Here is a 20,941-nt window from a genome sequence, read left to right as displayed (position 1 = left end):
TGCGTGTGTATGCATTTGAGGGGAGGGATGTATATTTTTCCCTGGTCATCTGAAAGCTGATTATAGACATTATGATTATGATTATGACACTTTATCCCGAGGCCCTTCAGTATGTATCTCTGAAGCTTAGGCACATTTTCCTCCATAACCATTGTACCAGTATTATACCTAAGAAATTTTTTTTTTTTTTACACCTAAGAAAATTAGTAAGAATGCCATAATCTCACCTGATCTCCAGTCGACATTCATACTTCCGCAGTTGGCCCAAGATGGCCTTTTATTGTGTGGCTTTTTTTTTTGGTTTGGTTTGGTTTGGTTTTTTGGTGATTTTTTTTTACTTTTGTTTTTGAACTGGAATTCAGTTGTAGGTCTCATGTCACATTTGGGTATTCTCTTTGTTTAGTCTCTTGTATTGGAGAATAATCCCCTAGTTTTGAGTTATTTTTAAATATAAATATTGAGGAAAGAGTTGTGATGAGTAGGAAATAAGGATGCTGATTTTTTTTTCATTAGTAGATTCATCTTTAAGATGGTAGTAGAGTAAAACTCTTTATTTAAGAGTTTATCTCATGTATCATGAGTCTTAGTTTCTCCAGTGAGGAGAAAAGACGTAGAAGTGGTTTCTAGTTGAGTTTTTAATTTTTAAAATCCCACATAAGAATATTTTGCTTAAACGTGTATTGTTTAAAAGGAAATTAAAAATTCAGGGTAACCACATGGTTAAAAGAAAAAAAGAAAGACTATTTGTCAGCAGATCTTTTGAAGACTTTTATTTTTATGGTTCAAGTGCTTTTTTGTGAAGCACAAAAAATGAAGTTAATGTAAACCTAAGGCATCAACAACCAAAATTCTCACAAGAGTTCTAAATTTTTTATTATATAGCATTAGAGGCAGTAGATTCCAGGCCCCTTTATTAATATTACAAGGTACTTTGTGACCAGTTTTTATACTGTAAAGTCAGTGTCATTAAATACTTTATAGAGTCAAGGTCAGAAAAACAGACCTCTGTGCTGTTGATAACTTGTGCCCTTAAGACAGTATCATCAGTATGGTACACTGCTATATCTTATGTAAACACTACTTCTGAATATTTGAAAATATGTTTGAATTAAATCCCTATTGTAGTGAATAGTGGAACCATGAGTGAATCTTGTATATGGTGTAGACTGTTGGTATCAAAAGTTGTGAACTCCACGTGATGTGATGTCACACCTACCCTCCCTCCCCTTTTATTTTTTTTAAAGATTTTATTTATTCATTTGAGAGAGACAGAACACAAGGCTGGGGGCGGGGGAGAGGCAGAGGGAGAGAGAGAAGCAGATTCCCCCCCCCCCCCCCCCCCGAGCTGGGAGCCTAACGCGGGGCTCAATCCCAGGACCTGGAGATCATGACCTGAGCCGAAGGCAGACACTTAACCATCTGAGCCACCCAGGCGCCCCGCCCCTCCCGCCTCCCCTTTTAAAACATTTTTCTCTTTATAGTATTTCTGTAATTTTTAGTCAACCTCATGAATGATATATGAAGTACCCTATAACCTTTCAAGATATTTAACTATGCATATAGAATATGCAGCCTCCACTTAAGTAATCAGAGATGTCTTTATTAATATAATATAAATCCACTCCTGTATCCTGTCTTTCCAGGCTTTACTCAGCTCCTCTCCCACATTTATAGGAAATGCACACATACTCAGAGACTTGTGACTCTCTTGTTTATACCACTGATTTGAATGACAACTAGATTACCTCACCCTTTAAGCGCACACACACACACACACACAGAAACAGCTTTTTGCAAAAGCAGGAACTATTTAAATAAGCAAATACTAAGGAACTGATGCTTCGCTGAAATGCCATCCTCAGGAATAAAAGAATCTTAGCGTAGAAGGGTCTTACTTAATCTGTTTCAGTTCTTTCCTCTCTCCGTTTAAATACATCTCCAGTCAGGCTTTACTGCTGTACAACACAACCTCTTCCATATTTGGAACAGTTAATTTTTATTAGGATGGAGTTTAGCTCTTCAGTTTCCACCCTCAACCTCTGATTTCTTTTTTTAAAAGATTTTATTTATTCATTTGAGAGAGAGAGCACAAGCAGGGGGAGAGGCAGAGGGAGAGGGAGAAGCAGACTCTCTACTGAGCAGGGAGCCTGATGCGGGGCTCCATTCCAGGACTCTGGGATCATGACCTGAGCCGAAGGCAGATACTGAACCATCTGAGCAACCCAGGTGCCCCTCAACCTCTGATTTTTAGCAAAACATTTCTTCAGTTATTATATGCCATCTTTTCTAGAAACCAAGTCCTACTTTTTTTTTTAGACAGAGATTTTATTTATTTGAGAGAGAGGGAGCACCTTCATGCACATGCGCAAAGTGGGGAGGGGCAGAAGGAGAAGCAGACTCCCCACTGAGCAGGGAGCCTGATGTAGGGCTGGATTCCAGGACCCCGGGATCATGACCTGAGCTGAAGTCAGATGCTTAACTGCCTGAGCCACCCAGGCGCCCCAAGTCCCACTTTTTTATATGAATGCTGCCCAGAACTGAAAATACTAAAGTTAATCTAACTAGATTAGAGAATTTTAAAAGTTGCCTTTTTTGCTCTAGATTCTAGATGCTGTACTTGTGTTCTTGGCAGGCAAGGCACGCAGCTGATTCATGTGGGAATCTGCTCATGTCCCTAGATTTTTTTTTCCAGATAAACACCAAACTAGGGAAATTTCACCTTGTAATGTTATAACCTTTTACAAACTCATTTTAGTGACTGAATTGAGTGTACTTTGCATAAATTTATTCTTGACTTTATTAGACACAGGCTATTTTTTCCCATTATGGTGTAAATTCTACTACAGTAAGTATTTTTATGAATAACACTTACTCAGTTGAGGATTTCTTGATTTACTTTAGATTTCAAGAAGGTGAATGGCTGGAGAAAAATGTAATAGATTTTTAAGGTTCTTGATTTAAATTGATAATTGGCACTTTCCAGGTAGGTTTACCAATGTAACTTTTTACTGTTTCACTAGGTAACTTTATTTGGAAAATAAGGTGTTTTTTTGATAACTTGATTTTGTGATTTGTGTCCCTCACTTTCATTGAACATGGATTTTAGAAAGTGAAGCCTTTGAAGAGGCTTTGTGGGGAAAATACAGAGCAAGAAAATAAAAACTAAGAAAAGGTCAAATGTTTTAAAAACAGGTTCTTACATGAGGCTGTAGCTTTTTATTTATTTTTTTTGTTCATTTTTTTTTGCATGGGAACTCATTTAAAATTAAAGTTACTTGGGCACCTGGGTGGCTTAGTCATTAGGCGTCTACCTTCAGTCAGGTCATGATCCCAGGGTCCTGGGATGGAGTCTCGCATCGGGCTCCCTGCTCAGCGGGGAGCCTGCTTCTTCTTCCTCTTCCTCTGCTGCTCTCCCTGCTTGTTCTCTCGCTCTAATAAATAAAATCTTTTTTTTTTTTAAAGATTTTATTTATTTATTAGAGAGAGACACAGTGAGAGGAGCACAAGCAGGGGGAGTGGGAGAGGGAGAAGGAGGCTTCCCGCTGAGCAGGGAGCCTATGCGGGGCTCGATCCCAGGACCCTGGGATCATGACCTGAGCCGAAGGCAGACGCTTAACGACTGAGCCACCCAGGCGCCCCTCTAACAAAATCTTTTAAAAATAAAAAATAAAGTTACCAAGGCAGTTTCATATGTACATTTTTACTTCAAGCATGAACTTCTGAGACATCAGGAAAATTTGTAGATTACTGTGTAGGTTAGTGTTAGCAACTGTTGCTAAGCTCAAGAACATTCCTGTGTGTGTGCTGCCACACTGTGTCATTAATGGGAATTGCACCTTTATTTCACAGCTGCAGGCCAAATTTGAACACCTTAAAAGAGTTCACCAAGAAGAGAGAATGAAGCTTGAAGAGAAGAGAAGACTCTTGGAAGAAGAAATAATTGCTTTCTCAAAAAAGAAAGCTACCTCAGAGATATACCAGAACCAGTCCTACATGGCATCGGGCAGCAACCTGAAGAAGGACAAGGACCGTAAGAAGTAAGCTATTCCCAAAACCCCCACTCTGGTGGTCCCCTCCCCCATTACTTTCTGTTTCATTGCCCTCTTTGATCTTGTGCTTATCACAGTCTGTTTCCTTATTATCAGGCTCTGGCAACTAAAATGTCAGCTTCTTGAGAGCAGAGACCTGTTCCTCTTGTTCACTGCTAGCACGTATTAGGTGCTCGGCAAATATTTGCCAAAATGAGCAAATGAATGAATGAACAAAATATATCATAATGTAAAAAGGCTCATTTACCTGAGGGGAAAAATGGCTGCTCTTATTTCATTGTCCAGCCTGTGTTTCTAGCACACATCTAATAACTGCTGACCTACCGTTAGTTATGTTAAATTTCATGTCTAAATGGAAGCTATATACTTTGTTGGGGAATCATAGAAGTAAAATAATATTTGATAAGAAAAATTTAGTTCATTTTTTTAACAAATTCTACTGATGATGATTTTGTGAGAATTTTTATTTTAATAAGGGAACCAGGCTATCGATTCGAACTCCTGTGCTTTGATGTCAGAGCTTGTGAAACCAATGGTGGACGTAAAGATGCAGAGGAAGGTAGAGAGGGCCCCTGTACAATGGGGCGGCCATGAGTAGCATTTGGATGATAATCTCAAGACTTATAGGTTTGGGGTATGTGTTAAAATCAAAGTTACCAAAGTTTTAGAAAATAAGTTTTTTTTCCTTTTCTATACTTTATGTCCTTTATTTCTCCCACTTAAAATGTCCGTGTCCTTTTGCCTATTTGACTGTTCTTGAAATTCATCACTGACTTGTTTTGTTGAGTGCTTCTTGGTGACTCTTTGCCTTAGTTTACTCCAGCTACCTCTGTTTTGGCAGCATCTAGCTCTCCTTTTGTTCCTCACAGAGCAACATTTCTGGTTTAATTTTATCATCACATCTTATTTCAAACCCAGCATTTTCAGAATACTATAATTTAACTTAAAAATAATTAGGAAAACATGATGTTGGCCCATGGCAGCTTTCCAATTTTGAACTATGGAGAAGTAAATCCACAGAGTTTGGGTGGGTTCAACTGACCTGTGGATTTAATGGTTTGTGGGGAGAAGAAAAGGAATGAATTCTCACATCTGATCTTTCAATATAAGTTCTACATGGGCATGGATCTTGTTTTGTTCATTGATGCATCCATCCCCAGAGCCTAGAACAGTGCCTGCTATATAGTGGACATGCAATTATTTGTCAAAAGAATGAATATGACTTTTAATAGTTATGTTTTATTCAATCATTGAATTTCAAATGATAAACTATAGTTTATGACTGCTTTAAGATATGCTTTGAATTATAAAGCTAAGGGACCTTTTACCTGTTCTTATCCTTTCACCTCAATCCAGTGTTACTAAAATTGGATTCCCCAAGTTTCTTCCATATATGAAAGTTTCTTCCATGTATTACATTTGCTTTGTAAAAATTGTTGCCCTGCTCCACTTAAAGACCACTGTTAGCATGTGCTCTTGTTTATAAAGTTGGGGCCAAGCCCATAGTTTTTTTGAGAGCTCAAAAGAATTCATATTCAAGAAAATGGAGTTTGATTTTTTTTTTTTATTTTCCAAAGATATCTATAGTATATTAGATGTATATTTGCTCTTTCTGTAAAAGTTTACCTTGTAAAACTAATGATTCTAGTAATTTTTATTTCCTATGTAGTTTTTTTTTATTGTACCAATCAAAAGGTTTTTTCTTCTCTTTCCAGCTCCAATTTTATGTAAAACAAAGGTTCCAGATCACAGAAGGTCATCACAAGCAAAAATTATTAAAATGTTAGAAGTATACTTTGATTTTCTTGCTGTTTTTATTTGCTGTATCATTTATTCTATATCTGGCAAATGGCTGTAGTTACTGCCATTTATGGAAAAATATTTTTAAGTATAAGGTTAATACATAAGCCACAGTGGATGATACCACTTTTATATTCACTGTTGTTAGAAGTTTTCAAGTTGCTGGTTTGTGATGAATCTAAATCATTTCTCCTGTTGCTCAGTTATTGTCACTTACATGCATTGTACCACAGAGCAAAGTGTCAATGCCATTGAAAATACAGAAGTCATTCATTATATGGCTATCTGATTGCATTTATATTCCAAGATGAACTCCTTTTTTGTACATACTAAAGGTAAATTTTGGGAAATATGTTTTAAAATGTATTATGTACCTGAAGGTCTAACCTCTTAATAGTTTCATAGAACCTTTTTTTAGTTTTTGATACCATTATCCAATTGGTAACATGATCCTAAGCTTTTGTATCAAATTATGTAACAGGGCCTTCCACAATTCAGTGTGCCTTATTGTGGTTGATGTATTGTTGTGATGAAACAAGATGTGTGTAAAAGTAAAAACATCTAGGTATAAATCATCTAGTGATGAGTACCTTTGAACCTGAGGTATTGCCACTCTATTTCATTAGAATGTTTTACATACTTGTTGTTTAAAACTCTGTTTTCCAGGGGAAAAATCATAAGGTAGAATCATCTTATTAAAAATATTTCTTAAGAAAGTAACTGTGAGCAACTGAATATTAAAGATGAAAATTTAGATAATCCATATATTAAGGGATATTTGAATTCAGTGCCTTTGTAGCATTCTTAGAACAATTTAATGCCTTCTAATTTTTTCTTAACAGTCATTGGTATATAAATTTTCATTTTTTGTACTTGAATACCCTAAATAAAATTGACACTTACTCTTGACAAATAACATATACATCTATATATTTACTCAAATGTGGTTAAATAACTTTTCTTTTTGCAAACTGTCATCTTAAACATTTTATCAAAATTCGTTCATTTAATCATGTGTTTGAATTATTTTAAGACAGGTATATATTACCCATATTTTTCAGAAAACAAAATGTTTTACTTAGCGTATGTCAGATTCTGAGCAGTGTATTTTTTCATGAAGTTGTGTAAGTTGCAAATAAAACCTTTCATTTCATAGTACAATTTATCTGGACAAACACTTTAAATTCCAGTTTTACATTTGAAATTCACAAATATCTCTTAGCCTTTTAAAACTTTAGTAAAGTAAGTTATAAATATCACAGAAAAAGCTCTGAACTTTCTTCTCAGGATCAGGAATGCCCAAGTTCTGGAAGGTGGGAGCAGGAGAGCCCGTGAGTCCATGAGGGCAGGTAGCCTGTCGTACAGAGCCCAGCCACTGCCACAGCACTGAGCGTTAGCCGAGGAGAGTGTCATCCCAGAAGCTCAATTATGTGATGTGAATGGTGGCTAGCTGTAGATTTATTATATCAAATTGTGTATTAAACAGCTATCCTCAACTTTAATAAAGTTACTTTTAAATGCCAGATTGGTCATTGGCATGTTAAAACAAAGTTATTCAGTTCTCTAGTTGAAGAGATTATGGAAACCTGCCCAAACTCAGAACTTAGCAGAGGGGTAATCATTTTGTGCTGCTAGTGACTCTGTTTTGAGAAAGACTCAGCACATGCGCTTCATTCACAATGTGATGTTACATATTTGGGATTCCAGGTAAGATTTTATTTTAAAAGAGTTATCCTGCAAAGAACAAAATTTTTAGAACAATTAACAACATTCAGATTCTCCTTACAAAGCTGATATATTTTTCACTATTCAGGCACAAGGTGACAAAGTAAGTTATGATCTCCTGATACTTAAATTTCCTGGGAACAAAATAAAGCTAGACATGTTTTGTTTAAATTTTTTTTCCATAAAGCATGTGAAATAGTTACCACTCGCTACCTACCATTAATCTTTACATACTTATCTGATTTTTCAAGCTCTTTCACATAGACTGTGATTTCAGCTTCAGAACAACACAAAGGGAAACAAATGCATTATGGGGAGTATAATCCCCTTTTGGAGGATGATCTCAATTTAGGCCCCATTTTCCTATTGGGCTAGGAAATGGGGATATGCATGGTTAAGGCTAGCCCTGCCCTCATGGAGCAACCAGAACAGTAACAAGAGAGCAGATTTATGCACAGAGTACTCTCAGAAGGGCTTTGGCCTCCACCCACAGAGCACAAGAAAGCATCCAGGGAAGTGACTAGGTCTTGAAGGATTAGAAGCAGTTTTTCAGATACACAAATGGAGAATGGCAATCCAGGTACAAGGAATAACATGTTTTTGATAAAATCTGGGTACTCTAGAAAATCACTAACTATGAGTAGAGATTATAGGGCAGATGTGGGACATAAGTAAGGATGAGATTTTAGAATTAGGTAGGGGACAGATCAAGAAAGAGCTTATAAACCTAATCCAGTAGGCAGTAGGAGCCATGGAAAGATTTGACCTCACCTGGTCAGATACTCCTCCAGGGTTCACAGGAAAGATGTACTGGAGGAGCTGGGACTGGCCCGGGCTGGCTGACTCAGTAGAGAGACTGGAGTCCAGGCAAGCAGTTCTTAATACAGCGTGCAGTAGAATAAATAAGTAGTGTTTAAAAAAATACAGATGCAGAAAGGTAAATATGGTAATGGAAATGGTAACCATCTGGATAAATCAAAATGAATAATGGCTGCAAAACAATGTCTTGTGGAGATGGAAATACAGAGAGAACTAAAATATAAGACTAGAGTGGCATATAAATTGGGGGAGGGGGATAAATTGAGTAATCTAAAGTTCTTGCATTAACTGAGAGTCCCAGTCAGCTCATAACATGAGACTTGGAGTGCACGTAGACATTGTAAATTGTGTGACTTTCAAGTCAGTAGAAGAAACACTAGTCCACTAAATGATCATTGAAAAGCAAACAAAGGAAATAAAACAGGTATGACAACCAGAAAGCATTTAGTAATATGGTAGATTTAGACCCAAATAAGTAAATAATTACATGGATTATATGCTGTAATTTTTTTTAGGTGAAAATCTTTAAAAATCAGCTGTGAGCGTTTGACAAGAGAAGTCTGAAACTTTCTCTGTCTTCATAGACAAAAGATAGGAAAAGGTACATCATGCAGACTCCAGCCAAAAGCTAATGTGTACCTGTATTTTCTATGTATTAAAAAAACTTTAAGGCAAAAGCATTGTTAGACATGGAGATAGATTTCTCGAGTACGAGAATATGTAAAAATTCCAAATTTGTATGTACGTAACAGCCTTAGCGTATTTAAAGCAAAAATGATGAGAATACATGGAGAAGTATGCAAATCCACACTCGGTGGGAGATTTTCACACACCTTTTGTGTATGATAGACTAAGCAGACCAATATTGGTACAGATATGGGAGCCTTGAAGAAAACATTCAGCCACATTGGCCTGGTGAACAATTACAGAGCAGTGTATCCCAAATCACAGAACACACACTGCTTTCAGGCCCACCAGGAACATTTATGAAAACTGACTAGGACATTTGACTACAAAGTGAGCCTGAGTACTTCTAAAGGAGTTACATCATGTAGACTGTGTTCCCTGATCACATTATAATTAAGAGAAATCAGTAATAACAAAAATGCTCATGTTTGGAAACTAATAAATACACTTGTAAGTAACCCATTCGTCAGAGAAGAAATCAAAAAGGAAATTAGAAAAATATCTTGAGCTGAATGATAATGAAAATATTATACATCATAACTTGTGAGAAGCAGCTAAAGCCATTCTTAGAGTCAAAATTTATAATCCTAAAGGCTAGTATTAGGAGGGGAAAAGGCTGAAGACCAGTGCTATACACATTCATCTCAAGAAGTTAGGAAAAAAATAGTAAACTAAACCCAAAGCAAACAATAAAGATGAAAACAGGATTTCAGGAATTAATGAAATAGGAAAAAAAATCAAAAGTTCTTAAAGATTATTAAAATTGATAAACCATGGGAAGAATGACCAAGAAGAAAGGAAAGAGGCATAGAATGGCTAAAGTTGAAAACAACAACAAACCTGACAAAAAAAAAGGGGGGGGTTGTTGTGGAATGATGACCATTGCTGGTGGGAATGCAAAATGGTTCAGCCATTTCAGGAAGTCTGGCAGTTTCCTGTTCCCTCACTGTATGTGTTAGTTTTCTACAGCTGCTATAACAAATTGCCACATACTTAGTGGCTTGAAAAACAGTATTACAGTTTTGGAGGCCAGAAGGCTGACATGGGTCTCATGTGGCTAAAATCAAGGTGTGGCCAGGGTTGTGTGCCTTCTGAAAGCCCTAGGGGAGAATCCTCTTTTTCTGCTTCTAGAAGCTGTCCACATTCCTTGACTCATGATTGCTTCCGCCATCTTCACAGTCAGCAGTGGTGAGTTGAATCCTTCTCACATGGCCTCAGTCTGACCTTTTCCTCTTGCCTCCCTCTTCCAGCTTTCAGAGACCCTGGTGATTGCATGGGGCCCACTAGCAACATCTCTCTATCTGCTGGCTAGCAACCTTAGTTTCCCTTTGCCATGTAACCTAACCTTCAAACGTTCCAGAGATTGAGATCTAGGGGGACATGGGTCTGTCATGTTGTACAAGCCAGCAATTCCAGTCCTAAAAAATGTATTCAAGATAAATGAAAATGTTTGTTCATACAAAGACCTGTACTGAAATGTTAATTGCAGCTTTTTCCATAATCTGCCAAACTGGTAACAACCCAAATGTCCATCAACTGATGAGTGTATAAACAAGCTACACTGATACATGTAGACATGTGAATAAATCCAAAAGTATTATGCTAAGCCAAACACAAATGGCTCTGTGACTCCATTTATGTGACATTTTTGTCAAAGCAAAACTGTAGGGACAGAAATAAGCTGTGGTTGGTTACCAGGCCTGCTGAGGCAGGGGGTGGGGGATGTGTGGATTGACTTCAAAGGCACACAAGGAAACCTCTTGGAGTGGTGGAAGACGTTCATATACCTCAAATAAGCCTGATATTTTTTCTTAAAAAGTAAAAAAAAGGCAGAAACAATGGGAATGAAAAAAGAAAATGTCACTCTACAGATCCTGTTAGACATTAAGATGTCATAAATAAAATTGAAAGTACAGAAGAAATGATAAATTCATTTAAAAAATAACTTACTGATAAAAAATTAATAGAAAGTCTCATAATAATAGATAATCCATAATTAAGCTCCTCAAAGTTTAGGCCGAGATAGCTTCACCCAAGAATCCTACCAGGTGTGTAAGGAGCAGAGTGTTCTTTCACTCCTCTCCCTGGGGTAGGTAGTGGCAGCGCTTGCCTCTCCTGGACCACTGAGGATGTCTGTGCCCTAATGCCCCGAACCTGGGAAGCTGAACCCTACCTGGCAAAAAAAGACTGTAGTTGTAAGTGAGCTCTAGCCTGGAGGTGGGAAGATGGGCCTGGATTGTCAGGGTGGGCACAGTCTAATCACTTAGTTCCTTAGACCTGAGAGCCTTTCCTGGCTGTAGTCAGAGGGAGGCTCAGAGGGACGGACCATTGTTGGCTCTGATGACAGAGGAAGAGGCCACAGCCAGGAACGCAGGGGCCTCCAGAAGCTGGAAAAGGCAAGGAACTGATTCTCCGCTGGAGCCTCCAGAGGGAACTCAGCTGTTTTTTGATTTTAGCCCAGTGAGACCCAAAGGAGACTTCTGACCTTTGCATAAATTCCTGTCTTTCTTAGCTACAAGTAGCTGTCACCCACAGGTCAAAGCAGCAGGTGCTCTAAACTTCTGCCAAGTCTAGAAGTGTAAAGCCAAGTGCACAGCTAAAAACAGCCTACAAGACACCAAGCCACAACACCCACCCATGTCAAATCTGTGTAGCTAGAAGTCCGAATCATGGTCATTGCAGGGGAGGAGTGGTAGCTGAAGGGAGCCTGAAGGGACATTCTGGCGTCCTGGTAAGTTTCTTGATCTTGGTGTTGGTTACAGGGGTGCCACTGTTTTGTGAAAACTTGTCAGGCTGTACATTTACATGTGCACTTTCTGTAATAATTTAAAGTGTTAAGAAGGGGGGGGGAAGTGCCACATTCTGAGCCCCATACACCTGGTCCCACAAAACCTCACCATGAGTTCCTTGGTCTGCATCATCCATTCTCTGTTATTTCTCAATGTTTCTGACCAGTTAAAATTTTTCAGAGGCTAATTGCCCCCAGTTTCCTCACCTGAGTTCTGAAAGAAATTGAAAAGTAAAACTGGCAGCGGGAGGCCAAAATAATCACCTTTATTGCTGACAAAGTCTAAGCTTAATGTGAGAGCCAGATGAGCTTGTTAAATGAAGCCCATAATTAGGGGGAATCACCCTCCCTGTGCCCCCACCCCAGGCTGTGCTGGATGAGTGCAGGCCTTCTCAGAATTCTATCCACTACCACCTCACCTAAATTGCCTGATTCAATTAGGTAAAATACAAGAACAAGAAACTTTTGGTCCTAGACATTTCAGTAGCATTGGCTTAAACATTGTTTCGGAGTCTGGTGCCCTCTCAGCAATCTGTGGCTTTTAAAGCACTTAGTGATTTTCAGCTGCTCTAATTAATGTCAGTGTTCCTGTTTGACTCAAGGAAGCAGGTGGGCGGGTGTTACTCTCCTTGTCTCCTGCTGTAACGCCCTGCACTCCCCGATAAAGAAACCAGATATTTCTGTCTTTCCCAGTGAACAGTGTAGCTGTTTGTCCACAAAACTTGGCTCTGACAGTCTTACCAACACAGCCTTGTCAATAGAATGTCTCCAGGAAGATGTGAGCTGAGGGGAATTTCTTTTTGGGCATCTGGAAACTGAAAACTGATTATAATGTCCCTCAGGTTAGACACCTAAGGAGAGAGGGCAGCTTACCGGCCCCTCCCCACCCCGCCATGCCAACACCTGGTAGTATTCTCCAGGGCTTGACCCTGTATTCCTCAGTTATTTCTGTTTGTTCCAGGTTTCTTATTGCAGAGTTGTTAATTTCAGTGTTTTAAGGTGTTACCCGACATAAAGAAAAATCCTAGCTTTAAAAAGATGCTTAAAGAACGGAAAAATCTTCAAGACTTGAACAAGTTTGAATGATGGGATTTCAGAAATATCGGTAGATGGGAAAATTTTTTTTAAAGATTTTATTTATTTGAGAGAGAGCGTGTACACGTGTGGGACGGGGGGGGGGGAGAGGGGAGGGTCAGAGGGAGAGGGAGAAGCAGGCTCCCCCCCTGAGCAAGGAGCCTGATATGGGGCTGGATCTCAGGACCCTGGGATCATGACCTGAGCCAAAGGCAGACACTTAACCTACTGAGCCACCCAGGCGCCCCTAGATGGGAAATTTTTTAAAGCACCTCCCAGGATCTCCTATTCTCTAATTTGATCATAGTAAAGGCTTTTTTTCAGTGCCGGTTAGAAATTGTATTTACATGAATTTAGTGGATTCATAGTTCATATGACATTGTATCACTTTAATACTTACCTGTTTCTATTTGCTAAGAGTTTATTTCCTTCTGAAAAATGTTTAAAGGCGGGCGCCTGGGTGGCTCAGTTGGTTAAGCGACTGCCTTCGGCTCAGGTCATGATCCTGGAGTCCCAGGATCGAGTCCCGCATCAGTCTCCCTGCTTCTCCCTCTGCCCCTCCCCCCTCTCATGTGCTCTCTCTCATTCTCTCTCTCTCAAATAAATAAATAAAATCTTTTTAAAAAAATGTTTAAAGGCTGTTCTGTAAAAAAAAATTGATACATGAATGTGACATTGAGTGGAGAATATTATTAGAATGCAGACATTACCTCACACCCATGTTATCCCATTGGACAGCCTTGGTTTGATCAATATTTCCCATGGAACTCCACATCAAAATTTCTGCTTTAGAAGATAGATGTTTTGCTGTTCTTCAGTAGCAGATGCAAATAAAAAACTGTTTTCTAAGAGAAAAATAAGTGTCTAATATTTCTTTTGAAAATACAGAGAATAGCACAATAACAAAAAGGATAAGTCACTGTCTTGCTATTCTTTCTGTGGGCCCCAATTCACACATGTTTGCACACATACCACAGTGCACATTGGTATATTGATTTTCAAATGCTTACATCTTAAGAACCATTCATTTAAACGTGAACCATTTTCCTTTTTTTCCTCCTCATTCAACAACAACAAAAAATAATACAATCCTTCTGAGGTGCTAGACTTTTCCTAGTGAATGTATAAACAATTTGCCATAACTAAGATAATTTCCTTTTAAAATCCGGGTGTTTATGATTCCCACCAGCAGATGCTGCTAAGTAATCACTCTGAGTTGTATGTGGCTGCGTGTCTTAGTCATGCTGTTAGGACAGCTATCTTCTTGACTATCAATAGTTTTGTGCAAATTTCTGAACAAAGGTAAGGTTTACCCAGTGTCAAAGTGGTTAATGCCAATTTAAGAGAGGTGAGAATTTAGTAAATCACTTGAGACTGTCCAGAAAATACCTGAGAGGTTTTTAAGAGTATTCTAAAGTATGATGGGATATTCAGAGATGTCTGATTTAAGGAAAACTTCCCATCTCTTCTAGAAATCTATCATTTGGGTAAAGATAAGATGTGACATTACTTTATACCTAAGTGCTACATATGACCTTAAATAGTGCCTGGTGTTCATAAGCGAAAGTAATGACAGACCAACCATAAAAATAATCTCTAGCTTTAGATAAATTTTTGATCTTGATAGTTTTCTCTGATGTCTTGGGATGGACAGATTATCATCTCTACTTTGGGATGACAGGACTGTGACCCATTTGCTAAGTGGTTTATTCTATTCCCACATCCAGATATGGAAGAAGTCATCCATTCAGATCTTCCTGAGGCCCAGCTGTCTTTGTGGTGCCTTCAGGAGGAACAGGAATGAGTGAGTGGAAGCCCCTGCTTTTCCTGAGCTCGGCCCTGTGTGTTATTTAATGTAATGAGGTTAACATGCTCTGTGTGAGGCACCATCTGGCTGCATTATGTTGTCATATTATTATTTCACTTATCTTCAGAATACTCTGAAAGATAGTTGTTTTTCTCTCCCCTGTTAAGACGCTGAGGCAGGTTCGGGAAGATGAAGCTCTGTTCTCACCTACTTCCCCTTCTCCACCTTCTGTGCTGGGCTAGCTTCCTTAATCACTTGAAAGATGGCGTCACCATTTCCATCCTCAGCTTTCCTTCCCTTCCCCTCCTCAGTCCTCCTGTGTGTGCTCACCTCCACTCTTCACTTCAGCCACATGCCGATGGTACCATATTTGTACTGTGGCCTTCATCTCTCATCCAAGCACCAGATCCATATTTCTAACCATGTGTTAGAAATATATCTAGCTGGGTGGCCAACAGGTACCAACACTTCAGCAGTCCCAAACGGGCCTCCTCATGTCCACTGCCCACCCTCCTCCTGGGTACCCTAGTCTGGCTAATGGAACACCCTCTGTCCAGTTGTTCAAACCTGTCTCCAGAGGCTCCCACATGGGTTCCCCAGAACCTCAGTTTTGTGCCCAGGAGGCTGTGAGGCATTGGGCACCTACCCTACCAGCCTCTGGTAGCACCTTGCCCAGAAAATTACCCTCTTGGTCCACATGGTCTTGTAACTGTAGCTGGTTCAACTCAGGAGGGCTCCTGACCCATGACAGCCATGGGTGGCTAGCAGCCTGTGGGATTAACCTGTTTGGCATGAGAGAGTGAAAGAAGGGCCTGATTGCATTTAACAGCAATTTAGCAGTCTGGGTCATTAGGAAGAGGGGAACCCAGGGAGTTCACAAAGAATGTTTTGTGGGGGACTGGTTATACAGGTGTTGCAGAGCACAGGGGAACCCTAGTAACATGGAAATGGCAGCTCCCAAGGGCCATGCTGATGAGAATGGCAAGCAATTGGCACTTTGCCCCTCTTGCCCCGCGGTGCTCCCCTGGCTCCCCTCTGCAAAGCCTAATCAGAAGCTGCTGCAAAGCTAAAATATGGGCTACAGAGTTGCGAAGGAGGAGATGGAAGGGAGGCTGTGGGCTGTGGGCCACATAACCTAGTCGGACTCTCCCTAGGAGTTTGAATATGAAGGTGGTGGTCCGCAGCCACAGCAGGGGCTGAGAAATCAGAACACAGTGAGGTCAGCATCAGTCTACTGACCCTCCTCTCTTTCTCTGTCTCTCTCTTCATGTGGTGAAATCCAAGAGAACATCAAAAGTAAAAGTGATAGGGTGCCTGGGTGGCTCAGTCGTTGGGCGTCTGCCTTCAGCTCAGGTCATGATCCCAGGGCCCTGGGATCAAGCCCCACATCAGGATCCCTGCTCAGCGGGAAGCCTGCTTCTCCCTCTCCCACTCCCCCTGCTTCTGTTCCCTCTCTTGCTGTCTCTCTTTCTCTGTTGAAAAATAAATAAAAAAAAATCTTTAAAAAAAAAAAAAAAGTAAAAGTGATAATGTCAAGCTTTACCCAAGCTTTGTGATCCTGGAAAACTGAAGGCTGGGAAAACCCCTGCCCTTTGTGTTCCAGGAAATGACTTTCTGCCAAGATCCCCCTTCCCATACAATTTAGAGGACATTCACAATGTCCCCTTGTTTGCCATGGACAAGATTCGACCCAGACTGGTCCCCACTGATTAATCAGAATAAAGTGCTCCAACTCTGACCCACCCTCAGCTGGACCCAGCCTCTCAGCCCCTCCTTGGGCCCTCCTGAGAATAGGCTGGCCTCTGGGTGAGTCATTCTCTGATTTTCAACCAGATCCTGCCACTCCTCCACCCCACTTCCCCACAGCCGGCTCTCTCCAGCTTTGTTCCCTACTCCCTATAACAGGAAAGCCCTTCTTGCCTGACCCTGAGCTATGCAGATGCCATGATCAGAGCGTTCCCCCTATCGCAACAGTCCCTATCTCCAGCCCTTACAACAACCCTTTGGAATAAAGTCTTTCCTTACTGTGTCTGTATTTGTTTTTTATATGATAAATCTTACTGGAGTGGGGAGGGGATGCAGGGAGAATTTCCCAGGTGGGAGATGGAGGCAGGGCATGTCAGGCATATATAAGGCAGGGGGACATGAGAGCAGTCAGTGCTGTGGGTATAGGGACTCAGGGAGAGGCTCGGGATGATTTGGTGCCTTTGGGCAGGAGGACAAATGGATACCAGTGCCCTGCAGCCTGCCCCTCAATGTTCAGACCAAGGGCCCTTATATGCACAGGACTGTGGGTCTATGGCCCAACAACCCCATCTTACCTCTCCCCACCCCCCACGTGCACACACAAGTAGTGCTCTTTGTCCAACCCTCAGCTTACTCCTGGAGACCTGGCTGTCCTGGGAGGTTGTATCCAGGGCAGAGACCTGCAGAGGTTCTGGGAGCCAGCTGGGTCTGAGCTCTCCTCACCTGTGGAGAGGGGAGGCTGGCAGTGCCCAGTGCAGGGGTTCACGTGTGCAGTGCTGGGCCTTGAGCAGGCAGGCTGGCTAGGGATGCAGAAAGGGACAGAATAGCTGGACCAGCAGGGGGAAGGCCCCTGATGTTGACAGGACTCCCTTCTTGGAACTCCCACAAAACATATTCCTATATCATGGTGCTTAGATGGCTTATGTGCTTGAACTTTTCACTACACCACAAAATCCTTCAGGTCAGGGTCCATGTCCAATTCATCTCTGGAGTTCCAGGGTCTGGCATGCAGTCCACTCAGCTGTCAGCTGGATGGATGATGCCAATCTGTGGGCATTACAAATGGGGTTCGTGTGCTCCATACAAGATTGTTTTTAGTGGCTGGAGAAAATGCTTCTAGCAGATTCTATATACATCAGTCAGGAGCAGTCAGGAGAGAGAAACCACATAGTGAACAGGGAAAATTTAATATGAAGAATTATCAACTATAACAGAATTAAAGAGGATCTGGATAGTAAGAAGCAGAGAAAATGCCAGAGAGTACAGCAATAACAGCTACAAGGAGCGGCCACTGCCCCTGGGGCTGAGAAGGAGCTCCTGGGGAAGTGGGGTGGAGGAGTGGCAGGATCTGGTCGAAAATCAGAGAATGACTCACCCAGAGGCCAGCCTATTCTCAGCCTATTCTCTATTAATTGCCCTCCCCACCCCAAAGCCCCTGCCAGGCGCATGGAGCAGTTTCTGTGGTGCTGCCCTGGGAAACCTGCAGGAAACCCACCCTATAGGGTGCTAGGAAGGCTGTTCTCAGGGAGGCGTCTGAGAAAAGGCACTCCTCTCTACAACCACCTAAGTGCTGCAGGAGCCTGCTGGAACTTGGAAGGAGAATGCCTCTTCCCATTGCCCTCAACTAACAAAATTTAATGTGGTGCCAGCTGGCAAAGAAAAAATATGTAATGGGCCCATCTTAATTTTCACGAGCAGGCAATGAAGGATGAATTTGAAGTTGAGAGACAATATATTGATAGTTGACAGTATAAATTATTTAAACAAGAAATACACAAGATCTATCAACTAGGCAGGGCAGTTTACTGCTATTGTTATTTACTGATTTACCTTCAGAAGAACTGACCTTGTTCTTGATCTCCTTCCTCTATGAGAGAGGTCCCTTGCACTTAGATCTTCCCCTGCCTGTGGCTCCCTGAGCTAGCTGGGCTGCACCCCTACTGCATGAAGTACAGAGGCCATCCCACCTGCTCCTCTTGGAGGAAAGTGGTAGCTGCTGAAACCCCACCTTGCCCAGGCTAGGAACTCGATCCTCTTTTAGTTGAGATCCAAAACATAAAAGTAGATCTGGTCAACAGACTCACACATCACTTCTCTCCCATGGGCCTCCATACCCCCATTTTAAAATCAAGACTCCACACAAGCCCTCTCTATCCATCCCCTATGATTTTCTGTAAAATCTTCCACATTGACTTGCTTTTGATCATGGCACATGAGCTCGGTGCCCCCCAAGAAGCTGGCTCCTGTCCTGCCCATCCATGGCTGTGTAGAGCAAAACCTTGTCATGCTCAGTGAGGTGCCAGCTGATCAGTTTAGCAAGCATAGATTTGTAGGTAGTATTGCTGTATGAAAGGTTCCCAGTTGTTGATGTGGCAATCATATAATTCTTGAGTAATTTGTCCCCATCTATTTATCTCTATAAGCAGCTTGTTTCTGCTACTAATCAGGCTCTGTCTTCCTTTATGAGCCAGTGAGAATTCTACATATCATCTGATATCTGATATCATCCTCTTTTTGCTTTGGCTACTAGGGAGCTCAAAGTTCAATTTAGTGCCAAAGAAGAGTAATAAGCTTGTTCTTAATTCCTGGCACATTTATCTCCCTGCTTCACCTGTACGTTTTCCAATAGCTTAAACAATTAGCTGTCATGTTTACATCTGTATGTGTTTTTACTATAAAGCTTATCATATCTCTTTTTGTTTTTGAATTTGGCAGACCATACATTTTAAACAAGCATACATCGTTCCTATATAGGCCTTCTAATTATCTTTTTCTTCTGCTTTGAGAATGTTTTATAAAGCTTAGCCTATAACTTTATTTATCCATTTACCCAGCTTCCAGATATCTGTGTGGCCTCTATGGGCCACACAGTGGGCTAAAGTTCAAGGCATGATAACCCAGCCAGCAGGCACAGCTCAGAGCTCTGCTGTTTGAGGGCTCTGATGGAGAAGCTCAGGATGCTACTGAAGCTTGTAAATGGAATGCACAATCTGGACTTGGTGGGGCCTCAAGCAGTCTTTCCAGAAAAAGTAACACCAAGCCTAAAGGATGCTGGATTAGCCTTCTTTTGTTTTAATCAGGAATGGAGGCTGGATTTTGTTAAATGCTTTCTCTATCGAAATAATCATGTTTCTTCCTTTTCAATTTATTTTTAAAAGTATTTTATTGAGATGTAATTGACATAGTGTAAGCTCAAAGAATACATGTGTTGATACATTTATATATTGTGAGTGACATAATTCTCACTGTAGTGTCACCTAACACTTCTATCACATCACATAATTATCATTTCTTTTTGTGGTGGGAACAATTAAGATGTAGTCTTCTAGCAACTTTGAAGTTTATAAAACAGTATTGTTGTCTATAATCTCTATGCTGTGCATTAGATCTCCAGGACTTATTCATCTATTAATTGCAATTTTCATCCTAAGACAACATCTCGCCAGTTCCTCCAGTCCTTGGTAACCACCACTCTACTCTCTGTTTTTAGGAGGTCAGCTCTTTTAGATTCCACATGTAAGTGATATCATACAGTATTTGTCTTTCTCTATCTGACTTATCTCACTTAGCATAATGCCTCGAGGTCCATCCATGTTGTCACAAATGGCAGGATTTCCTTCCTTCTCATGGCTGAATAATATTCCATTGTATATATGCATACACCACATCTTCTTTATCCATTCATCCACTGGCAGACACTTAAGTTGTTTCCATATCTTGACTATTGTGAACAGTGCTGCAATGAACATGAGATTGCAGATACCTCTTCAATATTCTCTTTTCATTTCTTTTGGATAGATATCGAGAGGTAGAATTGTTGGATCATACTTTAGTTCTATTTTTTTATACTTTTAAAAATTAACATATAATGTATTATTTGTTTCAGGGGTACAGGTCTGTGATTCATCAGTCTTACACAATTCACAGCACTCACCATAGCACATACCCTCCCCAATGTCCATCACCCAGCCACCCCATCCCTCCCACCCCGCTCCACTCCAGCAACCCTCATTTCTTTCCTGAGATTAAGAGTCTCTTATGGTTTGTCTCCCTCTCTGGTTTCATCTTGTTTCATTTTTCCCTCCCTTCCCCTGTGATTCTGTCTTGTTTCTCAAATTCCTCATATCAGTGAGATCATATGATAGTCTTTCTCTGACTGACTTATTTTGCTTAGCATAATACCCTCTAGTTCCATCCACGTCATTGCAAATGGCAAGATTTCATTTTTCTGATGGCTGCATAATATTCCATTGTATATATATACACCACATCTTCTTTATCTATTCATCTGTTGATGGACATCTAGGCTCTTTCCATAGTTTGGCTATTGTGGACAGTGCTGCTATAAACATTGGGGTGCATGTGCCCCTTCGGATCACAACATTTGTATTTTTGGGGTAGTATATGCCAAATATATACTGTATACTGGGGTAGACCCAGTAGTGC

At 40.7% G+C, this 20,941-nt stretch overlaps 1 protein-coding gene across 12 annotated transcripts in view; it reads left to right on the top strand.

The window, feature by feature from the left end:
- SEPTIN10 (septin 10) overlaps positions 1–20,941 on the top strand; it is a 123,660-nt gene that overhangs the window by 57,991 nt on the left and 44,728 nt on the right. For 6 of the 12 annotated variants that reach the window (XM_045885322.2, XM_045885316.2, XM_064572703.1 and 3 more), the window contains one exon: positions 3,850–4,037. In XM_045885322.2, the coding sequence (XP_045741278.1) occupies positions 3,850–4,037 (188 nt within the window). Of the gene's footprint in view, positions 1–3,849; positions 4,038–4,525; positions 4,684–5,764; positions 6,509–7,136; positions 7,491–10,211; positions 10,982–14,669; positions 14,686–20,941 lie in introns of those variants that run through there. The other 6 variants (XM_064572707.1, XM_064572705.1, XM_064572708.1 and 3 more) reach the window with 6 other exon arrangements.

The sequence above is a fragment of the Mirounga angustirostris genome, unplaced genomic scaffold (genome assembly GCF_029215605.1).
Source record: "Mirounga angustirostris isolate CCGP_5_RB_7025 unplaced genomic scaffold, mMirAng1.0.hap1 SCAF_10, whole genome shotgun sequence".
NCBI classification, from domain to species: Eukaryota; Metazoa; Chordata; class Mammalia; order Carnivora; family Phocidae; genus Mirounga; species Mirounga angustirostris.
Note: the sequence above shows the minus strand (reverse complement) of the source record. Positions and strands in the feature narration are given on the sequence as shown.